Source organism: Falco punctatus (assembly GCF_963210335.1).
Source record: "Falco punctatus genome assembly, chromosome: 1".
NCBI lineage: Eukaryota > Metazoa > Chordata > Aves > Falconiformes > Falconidae > Falco > Falco punctatus.
The window spans coordinates 17,670,707-17,689,901 of record NC_137580.1 but is presented as its reverse complement, the minus strand read 5'-3'; the positions used below and the strand labels follow the sequence as shown (position 1 = coordinate 17,689,901).

General features: G+C 39.6%; 1 protein-coding gene across 9 annotated transcripts in view; it reads left to right on the top strand.

Moving 5' to 3' along the window:
- MAPK10 (mitogen-activated protein kinase 10) overlaps nucleotides 1-15,783 on the top strand; it is a 199,931-nt gene extending 184,148 nt beyond the window's left edge. For 8 of the 9 annotated variants that reach the window (XM_080367454.1, XM_080367456.1, XM_080367458.1 and 5 more), the window contains 3 exons: nucleotides 2,831-2,894; nucleotides 3,382-3,459; nucleotides 8,382-15,783. In XM_080367454.1, coding sequence (XP_080223580.1) covers nucleotides 2,831-2,894; nucleotides 3,382-3,459; nucleotides 8,382-8,524 — 285 coding nt within the window. In that variant the 3' untranslated portion in view covers nucleotides 8,525-15,783. Of the gene's footprint in view, nucleotides 1-2,830; nucleotides 2,895-3,381; nucleotides 3,460-8,376 lie in introns of all 9 variants that reach the window. The other variant, XM_080367460.1, reaches the window with a different exon arrangement.
- The last annotated feature ends 3,412 nt before the right edge of the window (nucleotides 15,784-19,195 follow it).

Below are 19,195 nucleotides of genomic sequence, written 5' to 3'. Positions count from 1 at the left end.
TGTCTATAATACTGCAGCTGCATGCACATAGAAAATTAATAATGATGAACTCTGTCATTTTCTAAGGCATTTGACTTAGGCAGCAATGTCATTTTTAGACCAACTTTTGCACCAAGACTGAAATGAGGTGGCCACGAGGACCCAGGTATGGCAGCTCTGTCGCTCCATTGTTCTGACAATGCTTGTGGTAAAAACCTCCCTTCCTCCCTCTAAGTTTAGAAACTGGTTAAAAAAAACCCCAAACAAACAAGTTAGCAGAAAATGGGTGGTCAGCCTGGACAGGATTATCTAGGTTGATAACAATATATTAAGGTTTGTGGTTCTCATTATGATTAATGGGGATCATGGGAAATAAATTCATTCCTGAAACTGTTGCTCTGTTCTTAGCTCAGCCTTGAATTGATGAAATTGTCATAAGGGCTTATTTCCTGATATCAGGGAATTTAAATGGGAAAGCTTCACTTCTTCCAGTATGAGAGCGCTGGCCGGGCCTCTCAGTGGAGCCCTATTCATCTGTGTTCTCCACAGGTTTTAGAAGTTATAAATCCTGCCTGGGTGAAGAGCAGGGATTTATTCATGTCATTATCACACTGAATATTTGTTACCCTTGGGTCTTGCGTTCCTGCTGAGAGCCATGTTTTATAGCTGTGGGTTCTGCTACTTCACAAATAGGGGTCTGCAGTATGAACACTGGTACTGCAGCAGAATGCTGTGCGGGTGCAGTATCTGGCATTCTGCAGCATGTGAAGTACAGAGTTTGGTTGCTCTCCCTTGACTGTCTTCATGGCAAAATAGGAGTTTGGTAAGAAATGACATTATTCTGGGCGCTCTCCCTGGAAAATGTCTTCATTTCCAGAATGTGTTAATCTAGGAAATAATTACTGCCGCTTTTCTTGCTGCCTATTAGCCAATTACGCCCGTTTATGATATAGCTGAAATAAATTAGAAGAGACGTAAGCCAAAGATTTTGTGGTTGTGTGAACAGAAGACAGGAATGTGCATCTGATCACTTGTTCCTTTTGTTTCTGTAATTTGCATTTGGGAATTGCAGTAGTGAAGGAATCCATCCTCTTATTTCTGGCTGGAGGAGCAATACCCCTGGTTTTCTATGAAAGATGTAAAAAGAGTGTTTACACTTGTTAGGAGCAATTTTACCTACAGCCTGTGCTCTTTGTAAACCCCTCCCTGAAGCTTTTAGAAAGAAATGTACTTGCAGGGTATTTTTGTCCAGCTTGGTTCACCTGCTTTCCTTCCACCTGACAGCAGCAGTGGGTCTGCTGCTGTGATTCAGGCTACAGCTCAGCCAAGAGCCAGCTGTGTAATGGAGCTCGAGAGCCCCTGTAAGCCTCCTGTAAATTCCTGACTGCCCAGGCTTTCCTTGTCTTTGCCAGCTCTCTCTGCTTTCCCTCCATAGGAAATACATGCTGCAGGGCTGGCTGAGTAGCTGAGCAGTAGCTCAGCAGGCTCAGCTGGAGGAGTGGAGCCGCTGGTCCATGGTGAGGCTCACCTGCACCCTTCTGTAGCATTCAGCTCCCTGATAACACAATCAGCAGAAACATGGAGTCCCCATGGGGATTGCACCAATTTGGCTGATTCTGTCTTAAGCTTCAGGACTCAATGGAAGGGACGGAGAAGAGCTGTTGTGCTGAGGAACAGCTGCATTGGCTTTGGACTCAGGACTTCTTACGTGGTTGTGTTTTACCTTGCTGACACAGCAAGGCACTGGCACTCACTTTAATTCATGGCATGTGTTTCAGGTTCCCTCTCAGCACCTTCTCGGGTATGAGACTTGGCAGTCCAGCACTTCACCTAATTTGCTTGTCTTTAGCCCCGATACGAATGTCACTGAGCAGGAACTTCTCTTGTTTTCAGTGACTTGTCCAGTTCAGCTACCATAGAATTTTTCTGGTTCATATTACATCACTATTACTTTCTCAGTTGTATCTGTAGCATGCAGATAGTTTAATGGACCGATGAATGAACTCTCAACTTCTTGGTGAATCAGAAAATTGCTTGGTAAATGTGCATTTAGTAGTAGGATGTTTTGACTGGGATGCAATGTCTGAGTGCCCAAGATGAAAGTTGGAGGAAATAACTTATGAGCATGAAAGGTATTGTAGAGCTTGTTTCCATCTTCATTAGACACTATTACCTCAGATGCTGAAGCTTCTTGGTAGAGGGAAGGAGAAGAGTGTCTTCTGCCTGGCTTGGCGGCTCTATTTGGCCGTGAACATCAGGAGAGACAATGAACATGTGGCTTAGCTGCCCAGTGGAAGCAGGGATTCAGGCTCTCGGAAACCACAGTTGCCTTTGACTTGGTAAATTCCAGGATCTGCTACTTCTGTGACATTCTCATCAACTAAAAAATGGTGGCAGGGAGATTTACTTCAAAAATAGAGTTACTCTGAGAAGTTTGTATAGCAGCAATTAGGATGTCTAAAGGGCAACTTAAAAATTAATGTAATATTACTACTAATTAATCAGAATGGGTATTTGGTACTCTGACAGTACTTTCTCTGCTAGTGCAATGTGTGTGGAGTTTCTGGGCTCGGTATAAGCACAGTGACATTGTAGACCTGGGTTCTATTTCATCTGCAGCTATGCCTCTTGTTTAAAAGTGGAAAAGGGAGAAGTATATTGCTTTCTTCTACATAACGAGTTGAATTCCAGAAGCGTTAATATCTTTAATATTCACATGTGTTTCATGTGTTTTTGCGTGTACAGGATGGATGACAAAGAGAAGACTATTTATTTTTTACTTAAATAATTGCTCCTAATTTTTTACAATATGACCGACAATTGGCTAAATAGCTTTGTTTCTCTCCTGTAGCCACCGCCTCAAATATATGATAAACAGCTGGATGAAAGGGAACATACAATCGAGGAATGGAAAGGTAATCACAGTTTAGAATTATATGGGAAAGGGGTATTTCAGTGGCAAAATGGCCACATCCCACCACCAAGTGCACCTGTGTACAACTAAAAGAACTCCTTTGAAACTTCAGAGAGAACTTCATTGAAATCTAAGGGTATCATCTGGAGAACAGAATACTCTTCAGCAGGATGATGCAGCAGAATTTTACCCACAGTAAAAAGCACTGTACTGTTGTGCTGCTTCATGTCTAGATAGTGCAGCATTAAACAATTCATGTGTTCCAGTTTAACCCTATCCATCTCAATTCTGCTCTAAAAAGAGATGATAGGAGAGGGGAATGGGAAAGAGAGGTCTTAGGCAAGTAGGGCTGTCAGACTCATGAAGACAAGGTAGGGCAGAACCAGGGGGTGCTTGGGAGGTCTGCGACATTGTGTTTTGTAAAGTTGTTTTGCTCCTGATCACAGGCACTGGTTCCTATTTGTAATTGCAGCAATCCTCTCTTCCAGAACTCATCTACAAAGAAGTAATGAATTCTGAAGAAAAGACTAAAAATGGCGTAGTAAAAGGACAGCCTTCTCCTTCAGGTACTCAGCCCCATTGAATAACTTTGATGTGTTTTCTGTACTGGCAAAAAGAGAATGGAGATAGCTGAAACACTTGGGCTACACTTGCAGTTATGTATACCAATGAAGAAGTTTTTATGAAATCCAGTGCTTCTAATGGGTTGGCCTTGACTAATTGCACTCCAGTGTTATGTTAACACTTAAAATTTGGTCTGCTTGCTATCTGAGATACAGTTGTCCTGGTATTTTCTATGGAAAGATTCATGGTTACAGATTATATTCGCGTGGGTGGGGAGGCTTATCTCACTCTATTATTAGTATACTGCTTATGGATGGATAACTGAACTAATATTCCGGTAGTTGATATAAGCAAAATTGGTGATGTTAGCATGTCTCCATCGGTTGGACACAGGACGCCGCACCCTACCACGTCAGCATCTGGTGCCTATTCTGGTAGTTTATCCTTTCAGAAGTCTAATAACATTAGACCAGCTTGCTTGACAAGCTTGGTTGACACCTGGATAAGAAGGAAAAGTTGTCTTCAATCACAGATTCCTAAATTCCTGTCACAAAAAAAACCATCTCAAATAAATTTTTCCTGAGGAAAATTCATATCAGCAGTGTTTTCACAGAAATGCAAGCTGTGACTGCCAGGACACAGAAATATGTATTTGCGAAGGCACACTTTCACTGGCAGATTTGAAGTGTGCAGATTTTGAGCACAGTGTTCCAGTCTTCTGCAGAGCCTTTCCTCAAAGTAACATCATTCAATGCAGCGTTCTCTGCATATTTTCAGAGATATGGTTTTTCAGCATTCTCACGCTTCACTTGCTGCTGACCTAACTTAATGTTATAACAAGAATGCATCATTAGTAACTGACAGGACAAGGGGAAACATGGCAACAATGGAGGAAGTTAATAGAGCGCTAGATGGTAATACTAGAGTACTAGCACTGCACCTGGATTTTGACATCACTGAAGACGTTGAAAACAATCTATTGTGTTCATGTCGAGTAGCAAACAAAGTATAGGACTTGCAGATTTCATTTTCCAAACTGCTGTGCTACCACTGAAAAGAAATCTGGGGCCCTGACAAGTATCTAATAAAACCTAATCCTTAAATATCTTTCCCCTACCTGATTGTGGTTGCAGTCTGACATACAATCAACAAACACTGTAGTTGCTGGTTTCAGGAATTAACTACCCAGGGATTTCTTTGTGTTCCGTGTTCTGTCTCTTTCCTATGGGGAAAGTTTTTATTGTTTATGTAAAACACTTCCAAACATACAGAATTGCCATTTCTTACCTGTCTTTCTTTTGGTGTTCCCCTTTGACTGTTTTTGGATTGTTAGGCACCAACAAGTATAGCAACTATTTAAAAATTGCTCTGAGATGAGGCTGTTTTATGAAACAGTAGGTTTCCTGGTTTTCATTACTTCGTGCACCTGACAATTTTTTTTTAATTGAATGAAATACTGAAAGAATGAGGTGAAATGAGTTACCAGTTCTAAGCATAAGGGAAATGAGGGAGACTCTACACACACATTGCTTGTTGATTGGTGTTCTTGGCAATGATTCAGAAGGCTAAGATTTGGCACTTTATCAATAATCACAGCAAGCAACTGGCGATGAGTTTCTGTGATTATTTGATCACAGCTTTTGGGGAGACAGCTGAAGTTGACAGCACCAAGGATAATAGTTACCCGCTGATAGTGCAGGCTACTTAGAGTGCCTGTGTATCAGGGTGTCAGTCAGTGCTTCCTCTTGTCCAGTGAACAATTAGTTAATACAACATAAAAGCTTGAAATGTGGGGCTTGAGGGGAACCTCCAGTGCCCCTTGTGTCGATGTCCAGTGAACAAAATCAACTGCATCTAAAGCTGTCCCTAGCAGGTACTTGTGCTGTCTGTTTGAAAAAACTTCTGTAGGCTACTTTGTCTACTTTCAGAAAGCTTTTTGTATTTTGTCTTGCCTAATCTTTTTTGGCTGCAGTTTAACTCTGTTATTTCTTGTCCTGTCTCCAGAGAACATGGAGAACGGTTTCCTACATCTTTCTTTCTGGCAGCTTTTAGCTCGTGTAAATCCCATTATCACATTCCTAATCAGTCTTCCTTTGAACTTCACTACCTGCCTCTTTCAGTTTTTCAAACTTAATGCTTTTCTCTGCACTTTATCTAGTTGACTTCTCTCTTTCATAGGTCACAGCATCCAAACCCGTCTGCTTAAGGCACTAGTCGTACTGAGTTGAGTGGAAGGATTTGCATGTAGCTGTGTATATAAGCAGCACATGCAAACAACATACGTGTGTTCACATGTACACATAAACATTGAATTTAATCTTAGGTGGTAGGTTTTGCTTTTTTATTCTTTTGATGTCACAAAAGTGCTGAACGGTTCTGTTTTATTTATAAATTCAAATGCTGTACCCCTTACTGACATGTTCACTGTCCAAAGGGCCTATGCCATATCATTACTCAGCTGGGAGAATAAAAGTGATTAGAAAAAAATCTTTTCTCAGTGGAACTCAGTCACAACAATACATGTAAGAAATAGCCACTAAATTTAATCAGCCTTCAGGACTGTTGACTAATTCACACCCTTGTAACAATGAAGTTATATAACCTTTTATACACCCATATCCTCTCCAAAACACACATATTCATATATATATATATATATGTGGCTATCACACATGCAAATGAGTTCCATAGAAGATGTATTATTTATTTTAAATTACTCACTTTACCAAGAAGTGCAGCGGAACCTTTCATTAGCAGTTTCAGGACTCTTCTGCCCTGTCATTTCTGAAGCAGAGAAGCAAAGGATATAAATTGTTTTATGCAAAGATATGGGAGGAATTTACCAATACTGTGTTCTGATTGGTTCATACATTAAAAAAGTGTTTCTGACAGGTATTGTCAAATAGTAGGTATTTCCATTAAATAAAAATATAATACAAGGCTGTAAATTATTTAGAATTAAATTTGTTCTGTCCAAAGTAAATAACCTTGCTGTTATCTGCAGATTTCCTCTGCTCTGACACTTCATACTCTCTAACCTCCTCTCACACTCTCCCCTAGTCCTCACGACCCAGCTATAGTTTCATACCTAGTATTTGCAACTGTCTTCTCATTTCTGGATACCGAATATAGTGAATAGCGCTGATCTTAGTGCGGCTTATTCTTAGCAGTTCCCTTTCTTGATGAAAATTGCTCTTTTATTACTCCTGCCTTTTAGTTCCTATCTGTTCAGTTTTGTTGCTGTCACCCAGGAACTACTGGGTATAGCCCTCTTCTATGTGTGCAGAGCCAAAAATAAGCAGCTGATGGACTTGCCAAGCGTTATGACATTGGATATCAAGAGTTACTAATTAGACTATTTCTAAGAACCTGAGCAAATCCCCAAGGCAGACGCAAGGCTTTTTGGGGGAACAGCAAAAACTCCAGTTGTCCTTTCAGTTCCCCCGCTTCTGTACCACTTCACAGCTGAAGTCTTAAAGGCACTTCCATAGGTGCTAATTAAACAGGGCTTCACAGGAGCGCTCTGAGGAAGGAGCCCCTGCTTGATAGCATGGAAGCTGATGTGTGGCTTTTAAAAGTATCTGTCAAGTCAATGGTAGAGCCAGGAACAGATCCCAGGAGCTGTTTCTCACCTTCTCTAATCTTTTGCTCTTTTCCTTGACCCTGCAGCCAGTGAGAAGCTTTCTAACAAAGAGTAAATTCATAAATGGGGCTTGTTTTCTCTTTTGAATGCACCCCTCTCATTTTTGCACTGGTTTACCTGACAAGCATCCCTTCAGGAACAAGCTGTTGTAGCACCAGAGAGGTGCTGAGCGTAGCAAACGAAGCATTGCTTATAGACCAGGACAGCTTTTGGTTGGGTTTCTGAGTGTTGCAGCATAAGTGCTGCTTTGTGCTGGTGAATTCTTTAGTTCTGTCATTTAGGTTTGGTGTGCTTTCATTGGGGTTTGTGCGTATTTTATGAGTCTGGGTGCTTTGGAACTGCAACAGTAACTATCAGGTCAGTGTGTTGTGTCGTGTGGAATTGTGCTGAAAGTTAGGAATAACCATTAAAATGTACTTTCCAGAAACTTACGGGCTGAGTTGATACTTGCTGAAATTAACTTAGCAGGGTTTATTGAATTCAGTAGTGCTGAATCAGACAGAGTGCAACAAAATCTTCACCTATACAATTTCTGCAGCTGTTTCTTCAGTTATTTTGCGTAGCTAAGTTGATCACACATTCATCAAAGAAAGCTGCACAGCAACAGTTTGATCAAAAGTTGATTTAACCTACTGGAATTCTTTCCATTTGATTCCTGGGACAGTATCCATGACTTAAAGGCAGGCTTCTGTCCAGCATTGTAAAAATTTAGAAAGGTAATATATTGTTTAGCCATTAATATCATTAAATTCAGTCATATTTTGACTAAAGGCATTTGTCTTGACTGGTTTGTATTTTCATAAAAGTGTCACATGGTTTAATAACAGGTAAACATGAAGTAACAGTATTGTACTGGATGATTACTGATCAATATGAATGAGGTATGTGTAAATAACCTCATTTGTTAGAAATAACAAATCTTGTCAGAAAAGATGGATGATTGCTGTCTGCAGTCACCAATGAGATGTCATCGAGATTGCTCTGTCTTTTTGCAGCATTTACAAAATTAATTATTTTATTTTCCAAATGTATCAGGAGAGTAAACAAGCTATACCTCTTCAAAACAGACTGTTGAGGGAGGGAATTCCTGGTAAAATATTCAATATTTTATGCCTAAAATTTGCATGGCCCATTTTCTGCTGCTACTGTTTGCCACTGTTTAAAATGGTCTGTGTACTTACCATGACTGTTGCCACAGGGTGAGTATCCTTTGCTTTTTAAACTCTGAGAAGTTTTGGGGTTTCAGGTTTAATCACGTTGGTGTTCGTTTTCGTAGCACAGGTGCAGCAGTGAACAGCAGTGAAAGCCTCCCTCCATCCTCATCTGTCAATGACATCTCATCCATGTCCACGGATCAAACACTGGCGTCTGACACGGACAGCAGCCTGGAAGCTTCTGCAGGACCCCTCGGTTGTTGCAGGTGACTAGCCGCCTGCCTGCGAAACCCAGCGTTCTTCAGAGGATGATGTAATTTAGGAGGAAAAATTAACAGGAGTTAAGAGATGAAAAGGAAGAGAAATAAATATAAAGGCTTAAACAAAGCAAACAAAAAAATCTTTTCAGCCTGCTTCTCCTACAGAATTATGTAATGCAGCTAAGCTCAAGTGTATATTCAACTTATAGTTGCTCTGCTTTGGTCTTCTTCCAATGATGCTTACTGGGGGGGAAAAAAAGGAACTGAAAAATCCTTTTTTTTAACCCCCTCCCCATAAGATGTAAAATTAATGGCTGCAAAACCAGCAACCTGCAACTGTCCTTTTCAGACTGGCATGACAAGGTGTGCAGTAGCCACTCTCAAACGTATGAGTGTGTATCAGCCTTCACTCTCTGTTCTGTTGTCTGCTGCCCAGTGAGGCACATAGGGGTATACACGATTTTTTCTCCATATATGAATAGCACATACACACAGGCGCCAAGAGAATTCTGGCAGTGTATGCAGCTGTGTGCCTACAGGAACACGCACATCTGCATACATACTTAGTGTACAATCCACAAATATAAATGGCCCATTTCAGGTGAACTGCATAATTACATACATGATATTCCCAGTATATATTATATTTATTTGTTCATTGATGAGGTTGCATATCTTGTATGAGGATTTGTGGAAGTGTAAATAACCACACTGAACTGTGGCTCCCTCAGACACTTGAAGATGTAGCACTAAAATTTCTGCTGAGAGTTGTATATATATTTTGAAATAATAACCAGTTTGTATTGAAAGAAAAAGCCACAGAACTTCACAGAAAAATGTTTGTTTGTGAATGTTAAGACTTGTTGTTCTGATTTTTAGAGCAGATACACCAAGATAAGACCAGGTTAGAAGGAAGCGCATGTACTTTTGCAAGCTACAGGGAACAAGAACGAAGGTTTTTTATGCATGTGTAGCCAAGAAAGATTTCTCTCAGTAAGCAGCTTTTCCTGCAAATGTTAAGTGAGTTATCATCTTAGTTCATAGATAGGCTTGCTGTTATGAATTACATGTATGCTTGTTTGTTAGGGGGTATGGCAGGGTGGGAGAACAGTTCAGATTATTATCAAAAGGACATGCAATAACTTTTTTAATTTACATCTAGATCTTTACTAGGTTAAATAAAGTAAGGATATTTGTGGCCCACTCCCTTTCAGTGTGTGTTTGTGGCTTAGAGGTTATTTTCCCTTCAAATCATTCCTTTGCAGGGATCTCGGCTACTAAGAGACCAGGCGTTCTCTAGGTGCTTTTGGCTGTCCATTTGCTTGCAACAAATCATCTGACTCCCCAGGAAGTTTTATCAGCTGTGTTACATGGAAAAGAACCACAGAGTGCATGGGTCTAGTATTCCTATATTCTAAGTAACAGCAGAGGATATCAGTCGGCTAGTGTGCTGGGCTGAAAGGGTCGCCATCAGGGCTCTCGGAGGCAGTTTTGATGAGTTCCGAAGAACCCAACAGTGACTGAATATCAAATTGATTTTACCAGGTAATAACACATAGGATTCCCAGTGGTAACAGCAAGTGTTTTTTTACCAGAGAATGGCAAAACTCCACACAGAATTTCAGAACAACTGAATGTTTTTTCCAGCCAAGACAGCAAATTAGCATTTTCCACTTCAAGGTCATCGTTACCAAAGTTGGAAATTAAATACTGGGTCATCTCTCCTCTTACCAAAGTGTGCCATGTTAACTGAAATGAGCTAAATCATACTGTAATGCTTTTCCAGATGTCAGAAACTGCTTAGGCTATATTACTGGGTATTTAAAATTCACTAATTCTTAGTATTCAAAATTCTACCAAAATAGGACTGTTATATTAGGTGGCTTACAAACCTGCCATTCTGTGGTAAGAAAAAAAAAATTAGTATCAAGTCAGATTTTCTTTAAAGGGAAGAAAGCAACGAAAAAACTCTCCAGGGTGGGGAGGAGGGAAGATAAAAATTAAGTGGATATAAAGTAACTTCAGGCTTGGTAGATCTGAGCTGTCTCAAAATTGCTATAGGATTTTTTTTCCCCTGGATATATTTTTGGTAGATTTGTATGGAAAATTTTTTGAGAATGAAATTAGGTAAAAAATACTCTAAAAACTCAGAGCAGTAATTGTAAAAGCAATAATTTACTACTGCTAAAAATATTTAGCAATATTCTTTCTTAAGCCATGAAACATAAAGTCATGGTTGAGTGATGTAATTCTCACTTTAAAGCCAATGATCATAAAAGTATTGAAAGGTAAATGGCAGCGCTCTGTAGGTACAAAGGCAATAACACCAAGGGTGACTTCTTAGCAATAATGAAATGTATCACCTCCAGATTTAATTCACCATAGATATATATTAATAATATTCAGGTAACTAGTATCTGCTTTACATTCCTTAGTGTGCACCATTTGGGTGTGTTATTTAAACAAAACCAATAAAAGTGTCTCAGTGAGGCAAAGGTCTATGTAAGAGAAACTGCAAAAATACCACAAATGTAGAATGTAGAAACTTGGAATAATCACCATTCATTTACAGTGATATTGCAGAGATGTGGCATAGGCAATAGCAGAGAAGCCACTTACAGTAGATGGATGCTTACAACTCTCCCATGTTTCATCTATTGAAGCCAAAACCCATGATCTTAGCCCCATGGTAGAATTCAGTCTTGTTTTAATTGCAGGTGCTGGGTGGAGAACTAGTCACCATAGATGTCCTAGTGATCGGCGCTAAATGAACCCACGTCATATCAGACATACAGCTTTATTCCCAGAGGCCCTGATTCTGCTAAGCACCGGTGCTTGTACAAACATTTAATGGAGAATATAGGGATGCATACATAATTTTAACTAGCATGTGCTTCTTGTCCTTTTCTCAGCAGTGATTGACATTGGCATGTGCTTAAGTGCCTTGCTGAAATGGGGCCTAAAAGAATCACTGCATCTCTTTTTGTCCTCAAATTAGTTTGTCTCCTTTATGAGAAGCTCTGTCTGGGGGAGGAGACTTGGGGCTGTCCACATTGGACACTACAAAAAAGCCATCAATGAAGAAAAGCAATAGTTCTTTATAATTCTGGTCCTTGTATGTCCAAACTGAAGTAGCAACCATCAAACAGGAATAGTATCCTTTGTCTTGCTTTGTGTCAGGAAGTTGGTGCTGTCAGCTGATACCTTACAAGAATGCATGTACTCTTGAATAAAAGATTGCAGTGATGATGTTCTGTAGCTGTCTTACGGTAAACAAAATTTTTCTTTTGGATTCTAGAAGTCTTCGATACCCTTCAAGTCTGTTCCCCTTTATTCCAATATTTTCTTCAGCTTGATAATGACAGATGCTTTTCTTATTTTTCTTGCCAGTGATCTTCTAAATCTACCTCTGTTTAAAGTGTTACTAAATAGTACTTGAGGAACAATTTTCACCTCATTCTCTGAGCTTGGCAGTTATAAGCATAATTGCCACTGCCGCAGAGATGTAGGCAATCAGGAAGCCAGAGATCTATGACAGATGTTCCAAGGTATTTAGGCACTGAAGGGGCAATCAGAGAGCCTGTGCCAGAAGTGGCATATCTTCCATCAGTGTGAATGGCAGCTGGACACCTTGGTATTTTTGAAAATATGCCTAAGAGCCTACTGGTATCTTAAGTGCCTGAATACTCAAAGCAATTCTGTCCCAGGTGGCTTGCTTAAGTCATGCAGATCGCCATCAGCAGGGTGAGGAAAATGGCAGAAACATCTTAACTATCAGTGGCTGCTCAGAGCACTAGCTGCAAAAAAAGTAGCATTGAAAAGGTAGAGGAAAGTTGCTGCAAAAAGTTCCTGCTTTATTTCCAGATGGAGTACTTTTGGATAATATGAGAAACTAAAACAAGGTGGGGGAAGTCAATTGCTCTTAAAAAGACCCTCCATTTTCCTTCTCACTCATAAGTTTAAATGGGGATAAGGTATTGATTTACTTCAAGGTGATGCACGGTTATGCATGTTTTCCATCCAAAATTTTCTGTACTTTTTGAAATCTTCAGGTACTAACTTGATAGTTAGTACCTTCTGAGTTCTGACTATATTCAACTAAAATGTAATAGGTCTTTAGAAAGTTCAGATCTTTGGGTTGGTCACACACTGATTTATGCAAATGGCATTGTGGTTGATAATCCTCCATACTATCTAGAGTTCCATGGCACAGATAGATTCAGGAATCTTAGCAAGCTTGCTTTATATAAAGCAGAGCTTAAATCAGAGTACAAGTGTGGTAACATGTCAAAAACAAACAAACGAACAAAAAGCTATAGAAAGCCTGATTAGCTGCTTCCCTAATGCACTGACAGTTTTCCTGTGGAAATAACTGGTTCCTGCACCGTATTGGGCTCCAGAGATTACACGAGACAGACGGTAATGTCACTGTATCACTCTTCTAAACTTATAATCAAGAATAGATTCATATATATGGTTTTATCTCCATATATATTGCTTTACCTTCAAGCTTTGGGCTAACAATACTGAAGAAATTAGACTTGTTGCAGTATCTTTAGGAATTTTTCCAAAGTAGTGCTATTTAACTGGTTTGGATTGTATTCTAATTGTCAGTAAGCACCAGTGACTTCTTTTCCACCAACATATTTTCTCATGAAAAATATGCTGATAGTCAATTTTAAAACTGCCTGAGAGAGTCAGTTTCAGCAAATCCCCTGAATTTTTCATTAAAGGAAAAAAAAAAAAAAAAAAAAAAGGAAAAATGTGTTTGAGTATCCTGAAATCATTGTAAAATGTAATTGGAATATTTTAATTCAAAATAACTTGTAATAGTCAATGTTAGCTTACTTATACTACGAATTTTGCAGTATTCCGAAGGGTCAAAGCTTATTTTAGTTTCAGATCTATCTTTCTTCATGCTTATTGAGACTTTAGAATTTTGTGTGACTTCAAACATGCAAAACTAAGCAAACAAACAAAAAAGGCATTTTGCAACAAACTCTGTGTGCTTCCAGGGAGAGCAGAATGAAAGAAAACCTGCAGGGAAGAATTAGACTTTTAATAGTCTGGCAAAGAAGTCTGAGTTAGTGGTTCATGAAGTTTAAGCTTTTTCTTTGCTTCCGTATGTGTGTGTAGGAAAGAGAGTGAGTGCATATGGATGTGATTTTTAGAACCTGTGTTCTGTTCATATTTTGATCCAAGTTCTCAGTGTGGATAAAGAGCATAATTGTAATGTAATCACACATCTTCAAGAATCTGATGGATGTGCTTATTTGAACTTCCACCACTTTACAAAGGACCCAGTTAACTAACTGCAAGCTCAAGGTGATCTTTTTCACACACACACACAGACACACACAGACACACACACACAAAAAGAAAATCATTGTGCTGTGGGTTTGAATATTCCACAAATATGTAATGTCTTAATTAGTAAGATGCTAGGGGGAGGCAGGGGGATGATGAATGTGTCATCTTCACCCATGAGCTGCAAAACAGACCTGTCCAGTGGAATTTAGTGGAATCTGCATAGAATATTAGGAACTTGCCAGTGTGGCCTGGGTTTTTTTAATATTTTTTTTAAATTAACTATTGATTGCAAGAGGTGAACTCTTTAACTTAATTTCTGTTCACACTCATTGACGCATGGCAAGTTTGGGTTTTGAAGAGGGTTTGATTTGACAAAAGAATGTTGAAAAACTTCAACTGAGGCTAATTGTGCCTTTTTACCTGAAAGCGAAAAGCTGAAAAGCACATATTTAAGGAAGACACAGTCAATTTGGGAAATAAATGTATTTCTACCGTACTTATCATTTCAGACAGGTAAACCTGTCTCTTCTGCTAATTTTCACTGAACAGGGCCATTCTCGTCTTCTGGAAAGCAAGGTATTTATAATGTAAATAGTTGTATTGATTATTATTTTTTCTTTCCTCTGTAACTAATATGTAATAATCCAACACGCTATTTCTGTTAAATCTTTTACAATAAGGCCACTGTATGCCTAAATACGGTAGACCTCTGGCCTTTTCCTAACTCAGTCACATGCTGAAAAGGAGGGTGCTGGAGGTTTCAGTGTACATATAGAATCATGTATATTTAGTAAATTGAGTAAAGTGGGACTTATGGCCAGTATACATTAAGCCACAACAGTGACAAAGCTCCAGATCTTAACTAGCAAAAACAACTGTTCACCTTGCCATGTCCATCCTGTAATAAGATCTGAATTGCACCTGCCTGTAGTTCTGCATGATCAGACTTCGAAGTATAACTAACAAGATCTGTAATGTATCAGTGTTGATAAACGTAGATGTAAAAAAAAAAAAAAAAAAAAAAAAAAAAAGAAAAAGAAAAAAAAGAAAAAACTTGACCAACAAAAGAAAATCAACAACAGCAACAGTTCAGTATCAAGACTGGAAGATGAGACATGTCCGATTTTGTTGCACAGTTATAGCTGAAAAGAACAACCAGTGTCAGTCAGCATACATGGACTGCAGTAGTGACATTTGTTAAGGAACCAACCTTATTTCCATATTGTTCTGTTCTTTCCCTGTTTTCCTTTGACCGTCTGTTGTTCCCTGTGTGTAGTACAGGGGAGAACAGAGCCTCAGTCATCAGTGTTTTATGGGTCAATGTTGCATCAATGATTTCTGATTTCTGTTCGTTTAGCAATTACTGAACTAAGATGGGAATCTCATGTTCTCCCATGTGTCGAAACAAATCCTGTCAGAGCTTCCTCCTGAGGATACTCTTCTCACTGCTGTCCTGACTCCTGTCGGCTGAATGACTTTGCAGCATTCCCTGCAAACAGCACAGTGCAGCAAACCATATTGATTGAGGGCTTCATTACATGTGTGTTGTGCATCTGTACTTCGACAGGGACTCAAAGTCATGCAGGGACAGGACTCAACTGAAATATGGTATGTACTCTATGCATGACGCCTATATTACACCTTTATGACCTTATAGTGGAAAAACTGCTGGTCTTTACAGATGTGGATTTGGACCATCTTTTTTGGGGAGGAAAGTCGTAGTGAACCTCAGTCCTTATCCCACAGACCACTCGCTCCTAGCCAGAGCAGCTAAGTGGACGTTAAAGTGGTACGAGGGCCTTCTGGGGGGCTGTGCACAGGGGTGAATTTCATGCTGTTTGAATGTGATCTTGCCAAAAAGCCTGTATGTCTAGCAGGGGAGACTGTGACTGTTCTATAAGGAGTGTTTGTGTTGTTTACTTTAAAACAAGCTTTGCTAATTAAAATAGTGTATTCCGGAGTCCTATTTGAATGGCATGAAGGGTATCAATGAAGAAGATACAAAATATGCTTGCACAGCTTTCCTGGCTGCTTGTTTCTTTTCCTTCAGCCCTCGCTGGGGGACACAGATAAAGCTGTAAACGTGTGGAAGTTGCCAGGATTACAAAATCCAGTTAGTGCTCCTTCTGAAGTGCTTCGTAGGCTTAATCCTGTATACCACCTTTCATTTAAGAAGCATATGCAGCACTACAGGAACATAAAGGAATTTTAATGTATATGAGACTCAGACTTTTTGTCTTTAAGTAGTTAAGAGTTTATTCCTCTGGTTGAATGCCTAAAAATACTGGGGGAAAAAAGACCATGTGACTGGACAGAATGAAGAAAAACTGCCAAGTGAAAACTAGTCCCTCTCCCATCTTCCCTCATTAAAACAATGTAAAACAAAATCAAACCAACAACAACAAAACAAAAACACCATACCAACTGCAGTTACTATTTGGGGACTGATTTTTCTCTAAAGTTGAACACACTTAACTCCAAGTGAAAAAAGAACAAAAAGGAAAAAGGTGCTGCCTTTTGGAAAACATTGCTGTTTTTCTCAATTCTTGCACAAGCTGTGTGTGCCCATTCTATTTCCAAGCAAGTCAAACCATAATACACAAAAGACATGTTTCTGTTTGGATTTACCACGTGCAGAGGTGAAAAGAAAAATCTCAAACAGCCTTCTGTCAAAACAATTTGAAGGAGGAGAGCTATAGAAAAGAATGAATTAAAGCACTTTGTAAGCACTGTAAAAAAATAAATTTTTTTACATAATTTACAATATTTACATAAAATAAAAAAATACACTTGCTGGTACTTAAATGCTATTTCAAACATACTGTGTAGAGCTGGTACTCTTGCTCTGACTTGCTGAAACAGGGCAGTTTTCAAGGTCTGTTCTCGCAGCTTGTATGTGCAGAGATTGGCTGAGCTACAACATATGACACAAACCACTGATCTGCAGCGGCTAGGGAATTTTGGTTTTGTGATTCTTAGTGCAAAATAGGAAGGAAAGGGACCAGCTTATTTTTTTTTACTGGGTACCTCTGGAAACAATTTGAAGACTTGTCTTTTTTTGAGAGGTTTGGCCTTCTCAGCAGTCAGAATTTTTATGACCATATTTCAGTGATTTACACATCATTGAATCCAGATCTGAAGCTGTAACTGTGATTTAGCTTCAAATAACCCAGAGTCCTAAATTCCAGAAAATCTGAAGCTGTATTTGAACAGGATGGGTCTATTTCCTACAATGCCTCTTGGTATTCAATGGAAGTACCTTTTGTAGCAACAGACTAGCCCTGGAATTTTTCTTTGGTCAGCTTTCGTGATGGCCTAAACATCTTTTGTTTGGTAAGGGGGAGTGAGTATTGCACGCTGATGAGCTGTAGCAAATCAATAGAACCGTCTGTGTTGAAGCAGAGTTGAAGGAAGGACATCAGAGCACCTCTGCAAAACTGCCCCTCGCTCTCTGCTTGAGGCAAACAACTGGGATGAAGGTCAGTGAACAACCTTTGTGCTCAAACTGATGAACATTCACTATGGTGTTGTCAGGCCCACTTAAACGCACCGGGACCAGTTCACAGTCCCCTTCCAGTGTCTGTGGTGGTTGTGATCTGCGCTTGGGAATCACTTTCCAGTTTGAGGGCAGAGTTGAAGTTCGGGTTCTCCCGTAGAGCTCTCTGCTGGAGGCTGTTCCGTTTGGGCTCTTTGTGTGTGTGTGTGCTGACGCTCAGAAAGCAACAATCCTGTAGGCTCCACTCAATGCCCTGTGGCCAGGATTCTCTTCAAGTACATACAGATAAAGACCGAGATTGTTTTGCTTTTCAACATGCTCTCCCCAAATCCTCTGTTAATGGTATAGCTTGGTGCCTGAATTGCAAATCTGCTGTGCCTCCAAGTAAACATGATTATCGGTATAGTGTAAGGACCCAGGGAGGATGTTTAGCTAGTTAAATGAATACTTATTTCCTAATGTATTTGTCTTATTTTGAAATTGACTGCTGGGAAGGAAAGTGTTGTTTGTCTCCTGATGTTTCCTCATGATGTTTTGCCCACATTCCAGGAGCATTTATACACAGAATAGTAATTAGGGTGCTGGAGAAAATAGCTCTCTTTCTGAATATGTCTAATAAATAGATAGACTGGGGCTTTTGTTAAGTAAGTCCCATTACAGGCAGCGGCTGTCTGTTGCTGTCTGGAAGATTTTAGCCTGTCTTGCATCATAAGCCTGGAACTAACAATGGGAGCATTTAATGTTTCTCTAGGCTAAATCTGAAATGTGTGAAATTATTCCTACCTCTGCTTCCCATCTAACAGTGGAGAACAAGGGCAATTATCTTTGATTTGTACAAACTCCTGAGGCAGAAATGACAAAGAAGTAGCCACTGCAACAAAATAGTCCTTCCATTTTCCAGAACAATTAATGGTTTAATGTGTGGGTGAGGTAAAAAGTTGTACAATGACCTCTTCCTGCTGTTAACCCTAGCTAGGTAAAGACGTGTCTGGTGGTACATGATTAAGCTGTGTTAGCGATTAAGAAATTGATGGCACATACTATGAAAATGTCTTTAAGTCTTGGTTTGTCATCAACAAATGTTCAGAAGGATTACCTCTGGAATTTTTTTGTCTTGGAAGATATGTTTATGCTTTGCTGGGTTTGTCCTCAGCATTCTCTAGACGACATTCCTGCTCTTGGCCTTTTCAGTTCAGCTGCGTCACCTCAGAAGGGAAAGGATATGTTTTGAGTGTTCTCATCAGAATGCTAAATAATGTTCACTTTTTTATTTTCTTCCTTTTTGCATGAATAATTACCCTAAGTACCCTAATAGCAAAAGTAAAAACAGTCCTGGAGTATGTCACCACAGGGTGCTGTTAAATGCGTCCACCTCGCACCTGTTTTCCACAGAGCAGTCTGCCTTTCAGGGGAAGATTTGTGAATGTAGGTATTTGGTGGGGAATGGAGACTTTTTTTAACATCAGCCTGAATCCAGAATTAACAGGGCCTGAACACAGGTAAATTCAGAGTATGCGTAAAAGGTCTCTTCAGTAAAATTGGAAGTACTCTGGGGCCCAGCACATAACTGAGTGGACTGGAGGATGAAGCTCTGGTTTTAAAATCAATGAACATTATGAGAAATAGTCCAGGAATCAAAACTAATGTCTTAATACCACTGAATTTCAGAATTCCAAGCAGCCAAAACACTGTCCAAATTATCTTCAAAAGCCCAATGCTATGTAATGGATCAGAATGCATAGCTGTGCTCTCAGAGAAGGAGTACTCCAAGATTTTTAGTGCATGTCTTTCTGAAATGTCAGTTAGTTGAAGGGTTATTATGATTGTCTGCATAAAGAAAAACAGTAATTTTTGTCAGTGTGCAGACCTCTCATC